This window comes from Thermobia domestica, chromosome 8, assembly GCF_964235325.1.
Source record: "Thermobia domestica chromosome 8, izTheDome1.hap1.1, whole genome shotgun sequence".
In the NCBI taxonomy this organism is placed as follows: domain Eukaryota; kingdom Metazoa; phylum Arthropoda; class Insecta; order Zygentoma; family Lepismatidae; genus Thermobia; species Thermobia domestica.
The window spans coordinates 248,247,835-248,263,428 of NC_137461.1; the positions used below are offsets into that span (position 1 = coordinate 248,247,835).

General features: G+C 35.5%; 1 protein-coding gene across 1 annotated transcript in view; it reads right to left on the reverse strand.

The window, feature by feature from the left end:
• The window catches only part of LOC145693521 (protein takeout-like), an 87,128-nt gene extending 72,980 nt beyond the window's left edge, over nt 1-14,148 (reverse strand). The window contains exon 1 of the mRNA XM_081769589.1: nt 13,930-14,148. Coding sequence (XP_081625715.1) covers nt 13,930-14,116 — 187 coding nt within the window. The 5' untranslated portion in view covers nt 14,117-14,148. The remainder of the gene's footprint in view (nt 1-13,929) is intronic.
• Between the last annotated feature and the right edge of the window lie 1,446 nt (nt 14,149-15,594).

Here is a 15,594-nt window from a genome sequence, read left to right on the forward strand (position 1 = left end):
AGTCAAGAATTAGGAAACTAAGTAAGAGAGATATTTAATAAACCAAATGTCAAGAATTGCGGATCTGAGTGTAATAGTGGTGTAGCCAACGTAAGTAAACAACATAAATAAATGAAAAATTGCAAAATAAATCTTAACTCTTAGTACAAATCTACAATACAGCACATTGCATGGAAGTTTCGTTGTACTAACTGACAAATATAAACTATGTAAAATAGTTTGCAGAACAAAATGGAAAACTTTAAAGTCCATGTTTCTGACTTTTAAGTTACTGTAGGTTAAATCACTGTTGTATTCATACTTAGAAATATAATTAAGGAGATATGTCCAACCAAATATATCAAGAATTAGAAATCTCATTAAGAGATATATCAAATTGAATGTGTCAAGAATTAAGAATTGCATTAACAGATGTATCAAACCAAATTTGTCAAGCATTAGTTATACCAGAAAAAATAAAACGCAATTAAATGTTTAATTTAACTACTCATTGTTATACCTCTTAGTCTGGTGGAGATGGATTATTAATATCAATGAAACGATTACGAAAGAGTTGGTACGGAAACACTCGGACAGGGCGTTGTCCACCACAAACTCACTTGGTTTGAGATCGAACCAGGGACCCCTCGTACCTGGGGTAAGTCCTGTATCACTTTTTAATTATAAATTCTTTCTTATTGTTTCTTTCTTTAAAAAAAATATTAATATTGAACTCTATAAGACAAAAACACTGAAACATTGAGGACAGTTAAAAACACCAATAGTCTTCAGAGCAAGTCGAATCCCCGAGATGTTTCGCCTTATGATCTTCAGCCTAAGATGGCTCGACTACAAATTTGTTGTTAATAAATTGTAAACCTCCGTATTTATCGAACTTCCTCTGAAATCATACCAAATTTGGTATTAATATCAATTTTTATTCTGTTGTTACAGGTCCAGAAAGACAGAAGAGTGAGCACAGTTTCGCCAAACGGAGAAATTGAAGGCGAGGGCTGTTATTGTATGTGTCCACATGAAAGGTATAAAGCCCCAGGAGATCCCAGCCAACATGACTGATACTTTAGGTGATAGTGCCCCTTCATATGCCACAGTGAAGAAATGGGCAGCCGAATTTGAGAGGGGAAAAACCGATCAGAAAGGCGTGCAAGAAATCATCATTAATGATCGGCGAATGACTATCCAACACATTGCTGAGAAAGTGGACTTATCTACTGCACGCGTTGACCGGCATGTGTGAATGAGCAAGGTTTCTGCTAGTAGAGATGCGCACGAAACAAGATTTGTGGCTGTATTGTCTCGAAAATGTGTTGTAAAAGTGATGTCTCGACTCGAATAAGTGTATATTTCTCTATTGGAAGAGCCGTGTCTCGACTCGAATATTGTCAGAAAAATCCTGTCTCGACTCGTCTCGTGCGCATCCCTATCTGCTAGATGGGTGACAAAACTTTTGACACCTAATCAAAAGCTCACCAGACGCAACATTCCAAGGGACAATCTTAATTTCTTCCGGGAAATTCCAGATGCTTCTTTGCACTCGATTCATAATAGTACATGACACTTAAGTCCATCATTACCAAGCAGAGTCCAAACGAAGTTCAAAGCAATGGAATTACCCTTCATCTCCCCTCTGAAGGCCAAGTAACTGCCCTCAGTTGGAAAAGTGATGACTATAGTTTTCTGGGATTCAGAAGGGATAGTGGTGGATTATTTTCCAAAGTGGCGAGCACTGACTGCAGGATACTAAGCAGGTCATCTACAACAGCTGGCTGGCGGCAGAAGTGTCATGAGAAGCTGGCAGCAAGTGTGCTTCTCTATCAAGACAATGCTCCTAGCAACAAATCAGTAATCGAAATGGCAGCAATTCACAATTGTGGCTACCTATTGGTCCCCTATCCACCTTATATGCCTGATTTGGTACCTTATGACTTTCATCTCTTTACAAAGCTCAAAAAGAAGTTAGAAATTGACACTGACGATGACGTCATGCATGCCGGAGATGAAATTTTACACGTTCTCAACAAATCATCTTTTACCAGCGGCATTAACACACTTGAACTCGATGCGCAAAATGTGTTGACTTGTCAGGAGACCATGTTGAAAAGCAACACTATCCATAAAGCTTCTACTGGTTCGTTCATAGGTAGGTTTAGAACTCTTGTAACAACCCTCGTGCACCACATCGGTTCAACTGAGTCAGATCGGTTCAACTGAGTCAGAATGCCGTCCTGAATCTTACTGAGAGATATATTAAATGAAGTATGTCAAGAATTAGGAATCTCTCAAAGAGATATAATATACCAAATATATAAAGAATATTTAGAACTTCACCACAAATATATTACATCAAGTATCTCAATGCAGATCTATGCTTTGTTTCGGATAATGTACACTTTGAGGTCTAAATCAAACAGAAGGCAATGCCCGCATATAGGGTTAAGTGGAAACTAGTAAAAAAACAAAAAGTCCTGCTCAAGTGTTTACTAAAAATTGACCATGCCAAGGAGAGTCAACTGAAAGCAAATCACGATTATAATAATAAATACTATTAAGAGAAAGTGTTCATTGTGGAAAGAAAAAAAAAAAAAGAAAATAATGATCCCAGACAAATCACAATGACCACTTAATAGAGCTGATGTCCTTGGCTCAAAACAAGACAATTTCTCTCTTACATGCAACCTACATAGAAAACCCTGTTCCACTTTTGTGTCAATATTCTGTTGATGTCTATTCCCTTTCATATATATATATTTAAATATATATAAAATATTATTATGAAATCATGATTCAAGAGGAATAAAGATGAATGGAAATTTCGTTATTTATATATATATATATAGGGTGATGTAAATCAATGATGGGCAAACTACTGCCCGAAGATGAGATACTGGTACTGGTACTGGTAAGGTAATGGTTGCCAATGTTATCTTCAATAAATTATATTGGCCTGCTTAAAGTATTTTCCTTCGTTTTCGGTTCTTACCTTCTTTATAACAATCAAAGACAGTTATAGCTCCAATGCAGTGATTCTCAACCTCTTTTAACTGACGACGCACTTTCCTAGACGTCCAGAGCGACACACTTGTTTTTATCATTATTATTATTATTATTATTATTATTATTATTATTATTATTATTATTATTATTATTATTATTATTATCTATTATAATAGTCAAACCAATTAGTTTTTATAATGACTCCATATAGCAGTAAACATTATCGCTACCGCTTGAAGTGATGACTGGTACAATCTGTATCGATATTAACTAATAATTATGAAATTCTTGATGGTTTTGAAATTCCAAAATTTCGCGAAACACTTTAGGGGGCTACATGACACACTAGTGTGTCGCGACATATCGGTTGAAAACCACTGTTCTAATGTACGATTAAGAAGATACTTAGTGTTTAAAATAACGTACTTTGAATGTAGTTCAAATTTGGAAATTTTTAGAAGTGTGCCTCAGACTCCACATGTATACACAACAAAAATCCAACTTTGTAGTCTATATAGCTGAGTCACATCTATTAGAACTACAAACAAAACCAGAGAAATTATTTTGTTTGCCATTAAATTAGATTTTGGATTTTTCCAAAGTTGGATATAAAATATTATAGGAAGAGAAGTAACTGATTAAATAACAAATTCTTATTATGTTTCTAAAATGAACATGGCAACCACCTCTGTCATCGTGATACCATTAGATAATTATGTGTTGTGGTAGACAAAAACACAAAATAATGAAATTTTGCTTTTAAAACTTCTGATTAGTTTCTTCACTAGTATATTGAAAATAACGATTTTCAACCAATAGAGAGGGACATATTCTTGAAGCAATACTTGATGGTTCGCGAATTTCTGAATTAATACTAAACTCTTCTAGTAAGCGTAATAGTTTAGGAGAGATCGGCGTTAATGTAATTTTGGATGAGCAATAACTTAGCTTATTTCAATGGATGTTAATGTAACTTTGGATGCGGAACTACGTAACTTATTTCAATGAATGTTAATGTAATTTTAAAAGAGGAACTACGTAGCTTATTCCAATGGATGTTAATGTAATTTTGGATGAAGATCTATGTAACTTATTTCAATGGATGTTAATGTAATTTTGGATGAGGAACTAAGTAACTTATTTCAATGAATGCTAATGTAATTTTGAAAGAGGAACTACGTAGGTTATTTCAATGAATGTTAATGTGATTTTGAATGGGGAACTACGTAGCTTATTCCAATGGATGTTAATGTAATTTTGGATGAAGATCTATGTAAATTATTTCAATGGATGTTAATGTAATTTTGGATGAGAAACCAAGTAACTTATTTCAATGAATGCTAATGTAATTTTGAATGAGGAACTACGTAGGTTATTTCAATGGATGTTAATGTAATTTTCTATGCGAAACTACGTAGCTTATTTCAATCTTCATGTTATGTTTAAGGAAAACAAACGATGTTTTGAATCCCTCACGAAGTTTAACATACTTCGAGGTGAGTTCCACATTTTTTTTATGTGATACCTTGGCCTACCAAAACTGTTTGAAGCCTAAAATATGCCCAATCCAAGAAAGTGTTTCACGTTGTCTTGTTTTGTTCTCTAATGTAACATATATAATCTATTTCACTGCACGAGAGAACTCAAAATCAATCCCATTTGTTTGAAAATGAAATGAAATCTTTGTCCATACTTCACGGTTAAGATCTAAGGTAAAGGGAGACAGATGATTTAATGAAAGTGAATAAATACGTAATAATTGTTGGAGTGAAAATGAGTGACAAAACGAGAAAACCCACAGATACGATGCTGATAACCGCTAATTCGCATAGGCTGGAATCAAACCAAGAACCTCTCGCACCAGAAGTAAGCGCTGTATCAACAAGCCACTGTGCTCTTCCCAATTTGTTTGAGAGATTCAATATTTTTACGCCTTCTTGAGGTCTAGGGTGTTCCAAAATGAATATCGGGGGACTTAAGACTATGTAGTATTTAGTACATTTAACGTACAATTATTTAATGCATCAAATGAAATATCAACTCAAACAGTTTCCGCTACAAGTGTTCAATGTGAGCACCATTCGTCATTCGGCACACATCGAATCGATAGGCGGGAATGGTCTGTAAACTTTCCACCAGGATATGGCACAAAACACATTCAATATAAGGAAGTCTCGTTGCAACCGTAGCATCTATTGAGAATTTGCTGACCCCAGATGCGAACATTATGAGTGTTCACATCGTCAGTTATGTGAAATGCCGATTCATCACTGAAGACGACACGATCCAGAACATCTTCATCGTCATGCAGCAACATTTCATTTGCAAAGTTGGCATGTAAACTGTAGTCTGTAGGCTTTAGAGCTTAAACGATAAGGACGTACGTAGTTGTAAGAGTTTCCTTAAAGTTCTCCACACAGACGTTTGCTCTGTAACTACAGATTCAGTCTTTGCAAAATGTAAAACACAAAAAGCTTTCTGGTCACTAGTCGCCATCTTTGCTACTAGCGCTTTCTAAGTTCAGACAGAGGAAACACTGCATGCGCATGCCTGTGTACAAAACTATTTGAGTTGCTCTTTCATTTGATGTATTACTTATAATTGTAAGTTAATTGTATTAAATACTTTAAATCCTTAAAACCCCGATATTAATTTTGAAACACCCTATACATAGAACTATATACAAAACAAATGTACTTTTGGGGGGGGCTTAAATAACAATAGTCATTAAAACAAAGCTTATCGGAATAGAAGATTTAAGTCAGAAGGAACCCTGTTTGGTCCACAAATTCTTATCTTGGAATTCCTCACTTACTCAAAGTAAGTAAAAGCTAAACAATATCACTTTGTCACTGTGTGAGTAATAAAAGTTGATGTTTCAGAATAGAACCCTATGGCACTCCAATGCATCTGTGACACCGACGAAGAACCAGATTCCAGAAGTTAATAAAATGTCAATTATTGATGCAAAAAGTATGTGTAATCAATTTTATTAAGTGCGATTACGTGAGATTTGTTGTGTAATACTTCATTCACAAAGGAAATCATGAACCCAATTCTATTTAAGAAAAAAAAAACTTCACATGAAGAAAGCAGTTGCTAAGAATTTATTAAGCAATGAAATAGCCTACCCATGGTGACAGAATTTACTTATCGATATGATCAGACCAGACTTGGACGAATGCTAGAGAATAATCTACTCTTGGCTTGTGAAGTAAGTACAACAACACACAGCTCCACAGTTTATGTTTTACAGAGAATAGCAGTGATTATTGCAATGAACAATATGAAACAAGGTGGTGTACTTTTAGGACACTGAACTCAACTAGTGTTTAACTTGTTTCCTAGAGTTATTACTTAAGCTAATAAGAATTATTAGTGCTACAAAGTCTAGTACTAATAATTGTAGGTAAATATAAATTTAAATTTAACTTGTTACAGTTCTAATTAGGTTGGTGCAACGAAATATCCGGTTTGGTGTTTGGTGGGAAACTCACATGAGCCTCATTCGTCTAATCTCATAAAAACTCTGTACACATACAGCAAACATTCTGAGGTACCCAAACAGTCAGGATCTGGTTCAGTGTTGGCCAGGGACATACATACAGAACACACAATTGCGAGTAACTTTTCTTGACAAATTCAAACTAGAATATTCTTTGTCACAGCAAGCAGAAAAAATATTCTTCCTGTTTCTGAAATTTATTTCCAGTGACACAACATTGCAAAATGAACTTTATGGGTTTCGACCAATTTCATGTTGGGATGAGGTCCTCACGATCACCATGAAATAGGCTCCTCGAAAGGGTGTTCGTGACCTTACAGACGAATTAGACACACAGGTGTACTAGATATGCACTAATTGCAAATTTGGAGCGGAAAGATCGACTTTTATCTATTATTCATAGGACTTTTTAGTGCATCAATTGCTTTCGCGAACGAACATGACACGCAAATAGTTGAATTTGGCATATCAGCGAAAAGCATAAAGGCTTTGAAAAATTGTGTTCACAGAACAAAACGAAAAATGCTTCGTTATGTTTCTAATGCTAAAAGGTCTATTTCCCATTGTTTACAATGAGAATTTACGTCCCAAATGCTTTTCCAATGTTGAGTCTATGGGCATCCCGTTTTTCGATGATAATTTCTCAATAGTAGGTCCGATCTGGACATGCGACTCCGTATGGCAGTCGGCCCCGCGCGTTCTCCAATATATGAACTCTACTATAAATATATATATATACTGTAGAAACAATTACTAACGCATACTTTCTTACTATTGTGGTTGTGGCTTTTCTCGAGGTCCTCTTGTTTCCTCCTACACTCTCATTCCATATTCATTAACAAAAGCCATAACCGTCGGCCGATAAATTAAAGATTGCATTATTTTATCTTATTCACGAAAAGAAAGAAAAAAAGAAATCTGTCAATAAATACAAAAATTAAATAGATTTGATTAAAGCTTTTGATTTTACTATAAAAATTTCATAGTACATTATACTGAAGGAATATCGTTAACATTGCTGGCCTAATGGCAAGCGCATGTGCCTTTAGTGTGTGAGGTCACAGTTTCGATTCCCGGTGATGAAATATATAATCCGCTACATTGGTTCAGGATCGCACTTTCAACTGTAAGTGTCGCCTTGTATAGCCTCGCTGCTGATAGTGAACGGAAATACAAATCAATCGATTAAGTAAACAGTTGTTCTTTCGAACCTTCTGCTCATCAACGAACAATCTGTATGCTAAAGTGACATCTTTCGGCGTCAGATAGGAGGCAGAGCAACTGTTGACATTTGCCTGACTGTGAACTACCTGAAATTAGCGTAAATGACAAATACAGCAGTGTTGATTTTATAAAAAGTATTTCAATTGATATATGCACTAAAATAGCTATGTAAAGGAAATATACGTAAAAGTTATTCTATATCTAATTCTTCTTACATTCCTCTAGTTTCCCATGTTGAATGTTTATTCTTTTGTTCTCTTGTAAACAACGGTGAAAACAACTAGGCATCCTACCTTGGCTCTGATGGCTTAGCTGACCTGTTGTTATGTAATGTAAATAGGATTGAAACTGCCTCCAGAAAGAAAGCACAGACAAAACGATGACTCAAAAGAAGAATAAGTTACCAACCTCCGCCCATGGCAAAATTTAAGGCACTAGTTTTGCCCACGAGACGACTCCTAGATGTTTAATTTTGAGACCAGACGACAAATATGATAATTGCCCTTGTGGTATTAATTATATCCCTGCACCGCTTGGATATCAAATAATGTAATTTCAAAATGGAAAATTTTCAGGAGAGAAATTTTGAAGTTCTATATCTCATGAAAAAATCATATTTATTTTATGATTGCAACCAAACACATAATTATAAAGTTTCTTTCTTCCTTTTTTTTTAAATGCTGATAGTGAATCACATTCTCTTCATGCGTTTTATGTGAGATTTTGAATTTCAAAATTCTCTCCTGGAAAAATTTCAATTTTGGATTTAACACAACTTAGCATCTAAACGGTCCACTTTTAAGTTTTAGATTTTAAACACTGTTTTAATGTTACTTGATTAATAGTACGTGGGTGATTCAGAAAGTAATGCCTTCAAGGCCACTACTTGACCAGTAGTACTGCAAACATTCTGAACTGTTTACATTTAATGCACTGATGTTTAAGCTATAGAATGTCCCTTGTTTCACCTTCCTATCTCTTCTCGTTCCAGAGTAATGCAGCAATCAATGGTTTCCAGTGGTGATGTCCGGTTGAAACACCGGGCTGTCATTGAATTTCTGACTGCGGAAGGTTTACGCCTAGGAACATTTATCGCCGGAGACAAATTGTGAATACACCATTATGACCCGGAAACGAAGTATCAGTCGATGGAGTACCGCCACACGTCCTCTCCTCACCCAAAAAATTCAAAGTTGTCTCACCTGCTGACAAAGTGTTGTTGACATTCTGCCTCATCTTGTCTACAGACCGGATCTTGTGCCCTGTGACCTTTGTCTTTTCCCCAAATTCAAGAATCACTTTAAGGGCAAACGCTACAGTTGTGACGCGGAGGTGGAGGTAGCCGTTCGTCAATAGTGTCGACAGCAACCACCAAAATTCTTCGACAACGGCATGAAAAACTTTGTTTGGCGTTCGCACAAGTGTATTGAACGTAATATGAACTATGTTGAAAACTGATGCCACCATTCATAGCTGAAATTGCAAGATTTCCACTGATACATGTATCGGTGCTATCTGCCAAACACAAATAAAGGTATCACCTTGGAGGCATTAGTATCTGAATCACCCTCGTATAAGAACTATAAATTGTTAAACAAATTTGTAAATACAGTGTACGATAACTTGCGTATCTTTAAAGATACTCAATTTATATTACATAATAAATATACTACAATTGGAAATATTGTTTATGTGGATATCTCCCAATTAAAAACATTGTTATGATGCTCTATTTCTTATATAATTTAACGTACTAATATGAATACATAGTACATTCTAAATATTTAATTACTTACTTGTTGTACACATATTAGATAATAAATAATGAAGCCTCGAAGTTGATGCAACGTGATATGTCATAATATATTTTAATAGCTTACGCTTGAACTATTTTTACAAAACATATTTTATTAGGTATATATATATATATATATATATATATATGGTATCTTCCAATATTCAGGCAATTGTGTAACTATATTTGCATGACTTATGTGTAATATTTCCTTATAAAATATGTATATTACTGTTTGGAGCGTTATTCGTGTTCAGTTTTCTACAGTAAATTTATATTTTTAAATATATATTTTGTTCATAAAACTGTGTACTTTCTTAGTTACTTCACCTACAACGTGAGAGAAAATTCTCTTACGCATAGAGTGTGTGTGTTCCCAGCGGTGTAAATGAGGAGAAGACGCGAGGAGATACATCCCTTTCGTAAAACTTCAAGAAAGAAAAAAAAAAGAATAATGAAAAGTAATTAGATGAGAACACATAAAGGAGCTTCTACTTAATGTCTGTTTCGTTCCTTTTCTGTAGAACATAAGGACACCGCTTTTCGACAAAGTAGTTAACATCACAAAACAATCTGAATTCAGGTCAAATTGGTTTCCGAATATTCTAAAAGAAATGAAATAATTGTTCAACATTTCGATAATGACTCGTTACTTTAGTGAAATAGTAAGACAGGCAAGTCCTGAATGTAAACAGCTTGCGTGATAGTTTGTTATCCCTTACACATCTCTTTTTGTCCAGATCAATGTGATATTTCGAATGCTTATGGCTTATCCTTAGACAATACTAGCATTAATCACCCACTTCGCTGGGTTACAATATGTTCCGTTAAACGGTAACCTTTAACTATTATTGAAGCGCTCTCTGATATATTTCATTTTCGATTATTTTTATATATTTCCCTCAGCCTCCCTAATGTAGGGCTGAATTTGGATTTAAACAGCATCAGAAATGTCACTGCTCAAGTCAGTGAAATCGAAAACTATGGATTCGTCATTAATATCGGCCATTCTTATATATATATATATATATCCTCCCTTCTCCTAAGTTCTACGGTCAAAGTAAAATTACAAAAATCATTCCATGTTCGAACCTCATCTATGTTCAAAATTTGATCGAGACTGTTTGGGTGGTTCAAGAGTTATTAAGTCACACACGTAGCCACTTTCATTTTTATTTATATGATTGTAATTAAACACACGAGTTTAAGAATTAATCATAATTTTAGGTGATATCTCTTTAACCATAATGTTTAATGTCACCTTGATTGATTGATTTGCTTTTGACTTTAGCGTCGTCCCTTCCAGCACGAGGCAATATGAGACGTGTATTTACAGCTTATCCTGGAATCCGAACAACATGAGATCCCACCAGGAATCGTATCTGGATCTCCGAGGACAAAGGCGCATACGCTAACATCTTAGTCATGAGGGGCCTTACTGTTGTCTTGCAAGTGTCATAATAAGAAGCTTGATGAAGACATAATACTTAAGAGGCTTCATTACACTACAGCATGTAAAAGTATGTCATCTAATGTAGTATCAGTGTTGTAAAAGAACGTTAAACCCGAAAATGCTAAAACTGTTGGACACTCATGACGTGTTTGAGTATGACACACAATTTTTAAAATAATTCCTTCATTGATATATGATTAGCGTACTCAGCTTTGGTTTGAGAGACCTCGGATCGATTCCTGCTGGGAGTTATGGGGTTCCGATTCTACGTTAATGTGTAGGTCCATGTCTCATATTGCCTCGATGCTGGTAAGAATGCCAAACTTCAAATCAATGAACCAAAAACTCTAAAAATAGTTCTTTGTTAAATTTATATACATTATTTATGTCTATAACAATTGCTTAGTTTTGATGTAGTAATCTCATATCGAAACTCATTGTCACGTCTTATTCTGATCTAATTTTGATGGCAATTGTATGTAAACGATAGTGCAGTATTATTTTTTTTTAACGAAAATAAATTACTTCAAACGGATAAATGATTAACATTCCCTCATTTAGTGCGGGAGGCTTGAGTTTAATTCCTGGTTAAGGTTAGTGCAACATCCTTCCTTTCAATGCAGCAGAAACTAGTTTGTTTCCAGCTGAAAGCACATGTCGTTCTATAAGTGTTACGTGTCATAATCAATTCCTTTAGGCTAACGAATTGGAAAAAATGAAATCTTTCACTTGTTATATATATCTTGCGGTTACATATCCTTTAGGCTAAAAGAAAGGAAACTAATGAGTATTGAAAGTAAATGAATGTGAAGGGTATTGACAGAAATAGAATATGGGAGGAAACGGGAGAACCCCAAGAAAACCCATGAGCACGACGTTGTCTAACTCAAAATTACATGGTCCGGTATCGAATCGGGGCAGATGAGCACTGCAGGAATGTTTGTTGGGAATTGTCTAAAGTTTTTTTTGGGAGGAAGGGTCCAACACTACAAGACATCACGAACTAGCTCAAATGGCCTCTGAGCTGTATCTGGTAATTGTTAAATAAATAAATAAATAAATAAACACCACGTCTATGTAGTATTGAACCGGTGTAATTCTACACCCAAAAAGAGGATAAATAATTGTTAATTACTGTTATCTATACTTTCAGACAAAATATTAGAACTATATGGGTTTTATAAGAAAAGAAAGAATATAAATGAAAGACTAAGATCAATTCTTTATGTTACATCAATAATTTCTCTGCTAGAGAAGTACTGTTTTATTAAGAAAATGTATAGGTGTATGTCAAGTTACGACATTTTTCGGGAAGGGGCTTTTTGTCCCAGTGGATCACTGCGTGGATGCGACCCTCATCAGGTTAGGAATTCCTCACAACAAGGGTGACCCAACTTTGCCCCTCAAAAGTGGTCAACTTCACTCCTCTCCTACATAAGTAATATATACCACACAGAGTATTATTATGTAGGAGATTATTTCATTGATTTACATACCTGTGTTAATGATATACCCTCATAGGAGGAAATGTCCCCAAAAATCTGATGCAAAGACAAAAAAAAAATAATAATAAAATAAAAATACCCTCCCTCCAACACGGTGGTAACATTCCACATATCACATATCACCGGAAAGCTTCATTCATCAGAAAAATAATCATACCAAAGTTATCTCTCTAGCTTAATTAGGGGCTGAGCTACTGAGGTTTAAAGCCTTGATGCAGCAATTGCGTCAATGAACATTTAAAAGTTAAAGAAGACAAGAAATGATGAAAGAAATGGTGATAACATCAGTATCTTCAGCGGGATTCAAACTCGCGATAGACAAATAGTACGATTGCGAGGTTCACCTCACACACAGCTAGACCATATCAATCAGCTTTGTTTGAGCCGTATAATGAGTTAGGCTGGCTTGGGTTCGAACCCCGAAAAGATTAACAATATTATGAAATGTCCTTTCATCTTATTATTACATATTCGTTTACTTTAGGCTAAAGAGCACAAACATATGATGCAATAGTCAATAATAATAATAATAATAATAATAATAATAATAATAATAATAATAATAATAATAATAATAATAATAATAATAATACAACTTGTTAAAGTGTAGGTCCATATCTCTTTTAGGCTTTGTTCCTAAGAACATTAAATTTGAACTAAACCGATCACCTGTGGAGCTAGGGGTCCGTGGTTGAATCCCAGATCATGTGGGTTTGTGATGGAGAACATCGATTTCATCAAGTTAATCTCGTTTCCTCCTAAATTATTATTCCACAGATTTTTTAATACTCATCCACTTTCATTAATCATCCATCTCCTGAGCGTATAGGACATAGATATTGGACGTGAAACTAAAAAAATTATGTTATTTCATGATTGGGGACCATGGTGGCACAGTGATCAGCATTCAATTCAGGTGGGATGAGTCCTTCGTTGCATCCACAGTTATGTGACTTCGTGATGGACATGCATCGTGACCGTTGGTTTTCAAGAGGATTTCTCGTTATCTACCGCATTCCCATTCCACCAATTCTTTCATAATCATTCACTTAGGTTTGATTTTGATTGTTTGGTTTTCAGTTTTAGCGTCGTTTTCAGCAGCGAGGTTTTAAATGAGTTGTGGACCTACAGCTTAATGTAAGAATGTAAGATCCGAATCACATGAGTTCCGGCCGGGAATTGAACCCGGGTTTCCTACACCAAAGGCGCGTACGCTAGCCACTTAGCCCCGTGGGAGCTCTCATTTACTTCGGCCAATCTTTTAGCATATAAAGTATAACAGTGGGACGAAAATTTTTCTTTTCATTTCATTTCAGTTTAAATTAAATAAACATTTCAGATAGAGGCAGAATAAAAATACAAAATACGGCAAAAAGAATATGTGTCCAATCAATTGTGGCGTGATTAACGTTCCACGGAAGAAAATTCAACTGATATTGCTTAAAGTACTTACGAAGTTCCTTGTTAGGTGGTTCCGATTTGGTTTCCTCATCCGCTTGAACGTTTAGGAATAGAAGCGCTGTCGCTAAGATGACATTAGAAGCACACCACCGCGTCATATTTGCAGGAGAGTACAATTTTTCCTTTTTGCTTCCTTTACCACCGTCGTCTGAATGAATATGTGTTATCCTAACGAACATAAGTCACTGGCTATAGAGAAAGTATAAGCGCGACTGGAAGTGGGCTGGGCTTTAAATATTGCTTCGTCCCTTCGCCTCTCTACGCCACTCTTGCCGTGAGATACTGCTCCAGCCTACAGCTGAGGAATTGAAATCTCCAGTAAGACACCAAACGTAATTCGTTTACTTCAAAGATATAAATAAAAAAAAAAACTTTAATTACAACGGCGCTAAATACACAAAAAAACAACAACTTTTTATAGTAATGTAAAAAAACAAATGACATTGATGGTTCGTAGTAACTAATGTAATCAAAATAATAGATTATGTAAGAAATCTCCCTTGTGTGGTTTGGAATATGTGTTCTAATTAAATATACTTAAGGAACAGTTTCTTTAATCTGAGTTAAGCACGCAATCGTGAAATGTGAACTAGTTCCGACTTCTCATTATACTATATATAAGTGAATGTAAAAAATAATACACAAGAAATTAATTAATAGAGCCCGGAAGAATTGCGTCAATACTAAAAATAGTGACAACGTTCTTATTTTGTAGACGTGAGATGCTGGCTACGAATCTCAAATTAGTTCATCGTATCTTAAATTAGATGAAGCATCCGTTTTGTTTGTTCGGAGAATAAAATTATTTTCGGGAGCTATATATATGAGACATCCCCGTACAGTGGAAACGAAAAAAATGAAATAAAATCTTTGTTTTATGTCCCATGGTTATGCCGGTTAGGCTAAAGAAGACGGTGATGATGAGAAATGAATGAAATGGTGGAATGAAGAAAGTGGGAGGAAACGGGAGAACCCAGAGAAAATCCACGAGCACGGTGTTTGTCCACCACAAAGTCCACACGGCGCGAGCTGGGATTTGAACAAGGGACCCTAAGCACCGGAGATTAACGCTCTATCACTGAACCACCACGCCCCCTACAGTGGAAACGAGTTGAGTGGAGTTGATTTTGAGTTTAACATCCTTTCAGTAGCTAGGCTATGATATTCTAGGATATTCTGATTAAAGTGGAACTCTCACCACTTCAGCTACCGCTGGGAATCAAACCCGGCTCTTCCATGCCAAAGGTTATAGTGGAAACGAACTTGCGTTTGGCCATGGAGATCCATGGTTCTTTCCTGAATTGTGTGCTAATTCCTACTTTTCGTTATACAAACACATACTGATTACGTACCTCGACTCTCAGTTTACTGTAGTTTATAATCTGATAGCAAAATTCCAATAATTGCGCTTCAAACTAGAATTATCGCGGATGAGGGATGTAGCCCACTATAATTATAATACACTTTGTTCAAGTCTCTATGCTCCAGGTAGCGTTTTGTTTTCATCCGACGGCGCATGCTCACCGTTCACTAGTCAGGTCAATAGCTAGAGGATAGCAAAAGAGAATTCAGCCCGCCTATAACCGCCTGTGTCTCTGGAACTTTCAACTGTTTGTCTAATAAAATATATATTCAAAAATATATGTCACAGAACTTA